Here is a 7,677-nt window from a genome sequence, read left to right as displayed (position 1 = left end):
CCATTACATGGGTTGTGGAGGGACTTTTTGGTTTTGTTTGTTTTGGCTTTGGTCACACATTTAAATTCCCAAAGCCTCACTTTCTCTCTGTATCCCTGTATCCCTGTGCTGCTGGGTCTGCTCTCCAACAGGAACCTTAGCTCCTGGGGGCTGAGCGAGGTCACCGTTACTGTTACAACCCAAGTGGTCCATCCCAGGTAACTACTCGGATGAAGGGGCAGGTGGAACAGGGCAGAGAAAGAAAGGCTTTTGAGGGAAACAAGATCGGAATAAAAATCATGAAGACTTACCCTTGTCAGGCATGATGCCGAGTCATTTTCGTTAACTTTCTTTTTCACTTCTTTTTCCCAACAATCCCACTGTAACAGCCCCCTTTATAGACATGAGAACTAACACCTGGAGAGTTGAACTCATTTTCTCAACGGCGTCCAGCTAGCCAGTGGCAGAGCTGAGAGCGGAATCCGGCAGCTGACCACAGAGCCCAGGATCTCACTCTGTGGGGCCTCTGTTTCTCGGAGAAAGCAAAAGCTCTTTCTCAGAAACCCCGGGGCTCCAGCCGCAGGAAGGCCCTACACTAGGTAAGACCATGCTGACGCTGCTTAACCAGAGCCACCTGGAGTTCCGCATCTGCACCTGCACGAGTAGGAACTGGAGTGAGTAATAAATGAGCGGGTCGTAGAGTCTCCTCAGCCTCACAATCCCTGGAGGTGGGAGGGAGCGGCTCCTGCTTTGAAAGTAAGTATGAAAAAAAAAAAAATACAAACTAGAAGGGTAGTATCTTTCCTCTTTTTACCTGGTTCTTTAAAAATACTCCATGCTTGAAACTGGTGCTGAGCAGAGAGAGCAGCCTTAGGTTCGGGCCTGGAAGGTGAGGTTGGAGTCTCCACCAAGAATATTTGAGATTCTAAACTTGGGCTAGGGCCCCAGTGGTCGGCAAACTCATTAGTCAACAGAGCCAAATATCAACAGTACAACGATTGAAATTTCTTTTGAGAGCCAAATTTTTCAAACTTAAACTATATAGGTAGGTACATTGTTATTAACTTAATTAGGGTACTCCTAAGGCTTAGGAAGAGCCACACTCAAGGGGCCAAAAAGCCGCATGTGGCTCGAGAGCCGGTTGACCCAAAGCTTTTCAAGTTCACTGTGATGGGTCCACCGCCGGTTCCTGGACCTCGGACTGGGCTCTTCCCCTCTCTGGGCTTTAGCTTCCGTGTGTGTGTGTGTGTGTGTGTGTGTGTGTGTGTGTGTGCGCGCAGTTGTTGGGGGTGGTTGTCAGACCTCCAAAGCTTATTCCACCTGCCTGACATGTTATGATGCTGCCTCAGATAGAGGTCCTAGGAGCAGCCAGAGCATCGTGGTCTCTTGAGAGAGCCTTGAAGCTTGCCCTCACCCCTGGGATAGGGGAGAGAATGGAGATGTCTTCTCTGTCACAAGAGCGGGTGGGTCTTCTCTCTGCAGTGGCCATGGAGTGGTGGTGGCAGCTCTTGTTAGGGCTGTGGATAGTCACGCCCATCTGGGCTGGGGACAAGCGGCTCAATGTCTGCATGAAGACCAAGCACCACAAGCCGGAACCTGGGCCAGAGGACCAGCTCTACGATGAGGTACAGAGGCCAGACCTGGTCCAGGGGTCAGGGCGGGCTGCTTCTGCCGATCAGGGAAGGGGCACAAATGCCAAGGTGGTTTCTGAACCCCCATTGAACCTAACTTGTTTGGTTCCTTAGGTTGGAATTTGGGCAAAGCCCCCTGGAGGGACACTATGGCCTTTTGAGACCATAATTGCTGAGTGATTGAAAGTTCCTGTCTCTGAGCTGCCCGGCCACGTGGGGAGCAGGGGCAGATGGGGATTCCAGAGGCCATCATTGGCTCAGCATAGATTCAAACAAACATGGTCTTCCTTCTCTAGCCTTCCTACCAACAGGCCCCGTGGAAACATTTGACTTAAGTGACTCCTCCCCAAGCTCCTAAAGGCAATTGACAGGGATGTGGGAGGAGGAGCAGAGCTGGCATCTACATGGCATTCACTGAGCCCTTTTCAGTTATGATGTCCTCCCACTCGTGCAACCCCACATTCCCACAGGTCTCATGGGGTTCCTCTGCTGCCCCTCAGGAGCTGAGACCCTGGAAGTCATGCTTCTAGGGGACTGGGGCAGCCTCCCAGTGGCAGGGAGGTCAGTGTGCAGGTGTCCTTGGCTGTCAATATTGACAGATTGTTAGCATTCCTTCTACACAGAGGGTGCTGGCCTAAAGGCATTGCACCTGCCCAGGTCCCCTTCTAGGGGACACATTTTCCTTTCTACCCTAGATACTCATCAACCCCCTGCCTTTACCCCCTACCACCCCGAAATTCCTTTTGCTGCTTCTTCCCCTTTCAGTGCAGCCCCTGGAAGGGCAATGCCTGCTGCACGACCAACACAAGCTGGGAAGCCCACCTGGATGAGGCTGTGCTCTACAACTTCAGCCTGATTCACTGTGGACTGATGATACCCGACTGTCAGAAGCACTTCATCCAGGCCAAGTGCTTGCACCAGTGCTCCCCAAACCTGGGGCCTTGGATCCAGCAGGTGGGAAGACTGGGCTGAGGAGGCGGGAGGCACATCTGCGCAATGCCCTGTTCCTGAGAGCCTGAGTCCCAGGACACTAGCAGGAACAGCAAATGCTGTCCCCTGTGGACAAGAGCAGAGTAGGAGGCCGCTGTTGGGAAAGGGATGGAAGGAAGCGGCCTCGGGAGAATGGCCCTGTCGGGAGACGGGTCAGAGGAGCACAGTAGGATGAGGGACTATTTGAGTCCCATCTTCTGTCTGTAGGAACAGAAGCTGTGCAGCCTGGGACAAACTGTTTACTCTCTTAGCCTCATTGTTCTCAACGGTAAAACGCTTCACAGGAGCGCGTGTTCAGATAGCACCTGGCACAATAGTACCATTGTAGCTACTGACAGTCTTCAGATTTCAACTATCATTTCTTGTCTCTGGCTACCCATCCAGGTGGCCCCATGTGAGCAGGAAGAGCGAATTTTGGACGCACCACTCTGCCAGGAGGACTGCGTGCAGTGGTGGGCAGACTGCCGCACATCCTACACTTGCAAATCCAACTGGCTCGGCGGTTGGGACTGGAGTCGGGGTGAGTGGTGCTTGACAGAGCCTGGGAGGGGGAGGGGCGGGCGGGGGAGCAGGGCCCTGTAGGCCCCTGACCTGGGGGGCAGGTGCCAGCCTTCTATGCTCCCCCAAGGCGAGGATGGGGATGTGAGGTTGGGAACAGTGGGAGGTAAGCTGTCTCTGCCTTAATCCCTACAGGGAAGAGCCGCTGTCCTGCAAGGGCCCGCTGCCGTCCTTTCCCCTATTACTTCCCCACCCCGGCTGCCTTGTGTGAGAAGATTTGGGGCAACTCCTTCAAGGCGAGCCCTGAGCGTAGGAACAGTGGGCGGTGTCTGCAGAAGTGGTTCGAGCCCTCTCAGTGCAACCCCAACATGGCCGTGGCCCAGTTCTTTGCTAGCCCTGCCCCATCCTGGGAACTCTCCCACACTCTCATGGCCTTCTCTCTGTTCCTGCTATTCCTTTCCTGAGAATCCCTACGTCTCCCTCCCACACTCCCTTGGCTATGGGCCAGGCCAGGCCCTGGCAGCCTCCTTCCTCAGTCCTGTCCTGACACAGAGCAGCACAGGTTAGGGGACTGGGGGGCACTGAGGCTGCAGGAGCCGGTGCCTGAGCCTTGCACGTTAGTTCTAGACCCCTCCACTGCTCTGCTCTGCCTTCCCCTGCCTAGAAGGCAGCCAGGGGTGGGGACTGACAAGGTCACTCACCCCATCCTGCCTTAAGGCTGGTGGTGGGCCCTTCACATCCAGGGAACACCACCCTTTCCCTGGCAGAGCCAGTGGTGACAGCCTGGGCTTCCCTCCCACAATGGGGCCTCCACTAGCACAGCAGCTGAGCTTTCCTCTCTGTGACCCGCCCTGTCCAAGCTCTATGCTCAGGGAGTCAACTGCACCGAGAGGGGGCCAGTTTGCCTGCTGTGCTGAAGTTGGAGTTGGCTCTTACTTACCTAGAATGGTGACCAACTTCTTTAACGCATGCCAGGCCCTCTCATTATACCCTTCCACTGCTCTGGTGGGAGTGCTTTCAACACCCCCTTTCTTCAATAAGTGAGACGCTGAACAAAAGGCCTAAAACCAGGGAGAGGATGGGACCACCCTAACCACCGGCTCTATTTTGCACACCAAGATTGAAGCAGCTGCCTCAACTGCTTTCAGCTTTCCCCCAGCACAGCCTGGACCCTGGAGGCCAGCTTTCCTTCCTGACTTTTTGGCAAGTCGTCTGATCTTCATTTAAGACTGTCTGGGCCACCCTCTCTGCTGAGAGGAATGAGGTAGTTGGACCAGATGCTTTTCACTTATAAAAAGGAAACGGAAAAGCCAGTAGTGCCATTGTCTGTGGGGATATAGTCTGTGCTTCTCAGGCAGTTCCATGTCCCAGAGAACAAGACTGAAGAGTCAGAACTGGGCTAGAGCAGGTGCCCCGGGGCAGCCTTCACGTCCCCTTTGTAAGTGGATTGGCAGCCGACTGCCCGCTCCGAACCTTCTGGAGCCTGACGCCCAGGAGCTTCCCAGCATAGGTGTTGTCTTCCCCTCAACCTTCTCTCTGATGAAGAGAGGCTTCTGATGTTTCTGCACTTGAGTGAGTTGGCTTTTCTAACAATTACTCATTCTTGCCAGACACCAGCAAGCCCGGCTCATCGGTTAAACTCCACCTCCATTCCCCCCGCGCTCACCTTGCACATGCTCCTTCATGGAGCAACCCGTGTGGCAGAGGGCACTGGGGTCCTAAAACCAACAAGAGAGCGTCCTTTCCAAGTGAGTGCTCAGAGTCTGGAGGAGGGGACAGGCAGCCGTGGTGATGACAAAGCACTTCTCCGGAAGTCTGCAAGAATGAGGGGTGGGGTCCTGGGAGGGCCTCACAAGGGGGTGAGGCTCAAGCCCCACCGAAGAAGGGTCACTTCATTGAGAACAGAAGGAAAATGGTAGACACAACCGCCTGCGTCCCTAAGGCATGAATTATCTGAAGCAGAACCTTTAGCTGCTCTTAATAAACTGTGGCTTCAAAAACACGTGTAGGTAAAAGTTCTTCAGAACTGAGCACTGTGTGAAGTGTCTGAGGCTGTATGCTTGGTAATAAAGCTGAGAGTTTAATCACTTTCTTTAGTATTCGTGGGTATAAATATTAAAAAAAAGGAGCCTGGCTGGTGTGGGTCAGTGGTTGAGCATCGACCTATGAACCAGGAGGTCACTATTCAAATCCCGGTCAGGGCACATTCTGGATTGCAGGCTCGATCCCCAGTGGGGGGCGTGCAGGAGGCAGCCGATCAATGATTCTCTCATCATTGATGTTTCTATCTCTCTTTCCCTCTTCCTTAATCTCTGAAATCAATAAAAATATATTTTAAAAAATAGTCAAAGGATGGTTAAAATTGAGACAAACAAGAGTAGTTCTGGGAGCCCTAGTAACTGTTACTATTTATTGATCACTTACTCTGAGCCTGGGGTTCTGCTAAGCTCCTAACATGCATTAGCTCGTTGGAGCCTCACAAAAGCCTTGAGATATACTCCTGCAGGCCCATTTTCCAAATTAGGACAGAAGCATATGTAAGTTTGAAACCAAGTGAACCTGACCCCACCATCCCAGCTCATAAGGCTTACACCAAACATCCTGTAAGTTGTTGAATGGGGCTCACACTGAATGGGGTGAAGAGAAAGGAGGCTGGCTCATGGCTGGTCATGGTCAGGAAAGAGCTCGCTTCCTATCTGAGGTTGGAAGGAGTGATGGATTTTAAGTAGTGGAATGAAACTTTCAGATTTGCAGTTAAATTGTATTTTTTTAATCAGAGTGACCCATGCACATGACTAAAATATTTATGTCAGAGGATCTCTAACACACAGCAATAGAGCCTCAGCCAGCCCACCCCTGGGGCCCAGCGCTCCCGCCCAGAGGCACCCATTCTTAACCATATCTGGACTTAGCTATACAAAACGTAGCTTGATTCATATTTCTCTCTCTCTCTCTCTCTCTCTCTCTCTCTCCTCTCCTCTCCTCTCCTCTCCTCTCCTCTCCTCTCCCCTTGCCCCCCTCTCTCAGTTCTGTTAGAGTTTCTCAACTTAATCTTCCAAACTTTTTAAGGTGGGCAATCCACTTTTAATTTCCAGAAGCCTTTTTATTTTTCATTCCCTGTTGTTTTTTTTACAGCTGGTTGTTTTCCGTTTTATGAATGTAACATCTTCTAAAATCCCACTGAAGATCTAATTCGATTTTTTTAAGCTTGTTTCTAGTCTCTGCATGAGCTGTCTCCTCCAAGGTCAATCGGTTCTGTTTATCTCGATCTCCTCCTGGGTGCTGCTGGTTTTCTCTGTATCTGGTGACCTTGGTAGTGGGTCCATATTTATGCGTGAGGACTGGGTTGATGTTCCTATTTAGCTGCTATAGGAGTCCTCCATGGTTATATATGTGGCTTCTCTCCCCTGACTAGCAGAGCTGATGAGGAGTTCTGGAGGGCTTGTTGGCTAGAAGACTTTGCTTCAGGTTATGGAAATAAATGAAGACCAACCAAATGAGAACACGCAAAAGCTATTTACTCAGAGCTTCCCTAACAAGAGTCAGCTACCACTACATGTGTTTTGGCAGAGACTCAGGCCGAGTAGAGGCGAAAGCTTTTTTTGTGTGACTGTTGGCCGGGGAAGCTGTAGGCAGGTTAACCAGAAGCGGACATCCTCTGTGACTGATTAAAGGTGCATTTTTGGCTTTCTCTAGTTGGTCCTCAGTTGGAAGCAAAGATTAAAAATTAGGACAGCTATCAGTTATTAATCAAGCCTTGGCTGTTTGAGGCTAATTGTTAGCAGGGTTATTGTTTGGCTTCTTGGGCTGGTTGCTAGAGATACTGGCCTAATTTCCTGTAAGTCTGACCTTTAGATAGCAGGCTGGCTTTCGGGGCTGATTACTACAGATATGGGTTAGAATTATATATCTCAGGCCATTGTGCACTTATACATAGTCTCTCAAGACTGGGTCGGCAGGAGCTACATTGGAGTGCAGAGCCCTCAAATGCTGGAACAAATGATTCTCTCTGAGGTGCCAGCACCATGCATTTAACCACATGTGAAACTCCAGCACTATCCAGAATTTAATGTTTTTAGAGAAGACCTCTTCTGAGTTCCCCCTACCTAGGGTTTCAAGTTGGGTTGCCTGAGCTGTAGACGTGGGCAGAGGACACAGGGGCAGGCACGTGTACACGTTCTCTGTTCTCCATGTCTCCTCCACTTCCTCTGGCCACCTCTGTTCCCTTCGGTGTGTTTTTATACACTCTCCATCTTCAAACTATTTATTGAACTCTCTTGCTCACTGGTGTTTTCCTTCATATGTATATATATATATAATTGATTTTTTACAGAGAGGAAGGGAGCGGGATAGAGAGTTAGAAACATCGATGAGAGAGAAACATCGATCAGCTGCCTCCTGCACACCCCCCTCACTGGGGATGTGCCTGCAATCAAGGTACATGCCCTTGACCGGAATCGAACCTGGGACCTTTCAGTCCACAGGCCAATGCTCTATCCACTGAGCCAAACCGGTTAGGGCTCCTTCACACTCTTTTAGTAAAGGAACACTTAGGAATAAATATTGTAGTGGGATCCCA

General features: G+C 51.0%; 1 protein-coding gene across 2 annotated transcripts; it reads left to right on the top strand.

The window, feature by feature from the left end:
- The first annotated feature begins 1,466 nt into the window (after window positions 1-1,466).
- IZUMO1R (IZUMO1 receptor, JUNO) lies at window positions 1,467-3,562 on the top strand. 2 transcript variants are annotated; one of them, XM_036321390.1, is made up of 4 exons: window positions 1,467-1,604; window positions 2,376-2,564; window positions 2,985-3,120; window positions 3,294-3,562. In XM_036321390.1, the coding sequence occupies exons 1-4, from the start codon at window positions 1,467-1,469 to the stop codon at window positions 3,560-3,562; spliced, it is 732 nt and encodes a 243-aa protein (XP_036177283.1). The 2 variants fall into 2 exon arrangements, with proteins under 2 accessions (XP_036177283.1, XP_036177274.1); XM_036321381.1 differs by having other exon boundaries at window positions 2,376-2,580; window positions 2,980-3,120.
- Window positions 3,563-7,677: the final 4,115 nt, after the last annotated feature.

Source organism: Myotis myotis, unplaced genomic scaffold (genome assembly GCF_014108235.1).
Source record: "Myotis myotis isolate mMyoMyo1 unplaced genomic scaffold, mMyoMyo1.p scaffold_m19_p_10, whole genome shotgun sequence".
Lineage (NCBI taxonomy): Eukaryota > Metazoa > Chordata > Mammalia > Chiroptera > Vespertilionidae > Myotis > Myotis myotis.
Note: the sequence above shows the minus strand (reverse complement) of the source record. Positions and strands in the feature narration are given on the sequence as shown.

Excerpts from the sequence above, each read along its gene's own strand:
- IZUMO1R (XM_036321381.1), top strand. The coding sequence starts at position 1,467 with ATGGAGTGGTGGTGGCAGCTCTTGTTAGGGCTGTGGATAGTCACGCCC. Across the intron at positions 2,581-2,979 it reads GCAGGTGGGAAGACTGGGCT|TCCAGGTGGCCCCATGTGAG; the intron begins GAGGAGGCGGGA and ends TCTGGCTACCCA. Across the intron at positions 3,121-3,293 it reads CGGTTGGGACTGGAGTCGGG|GGAAGAGCCGCTGTCCTGCA; the intron begins GTGAGTGGTGCT and ends TAATCCCTACAG.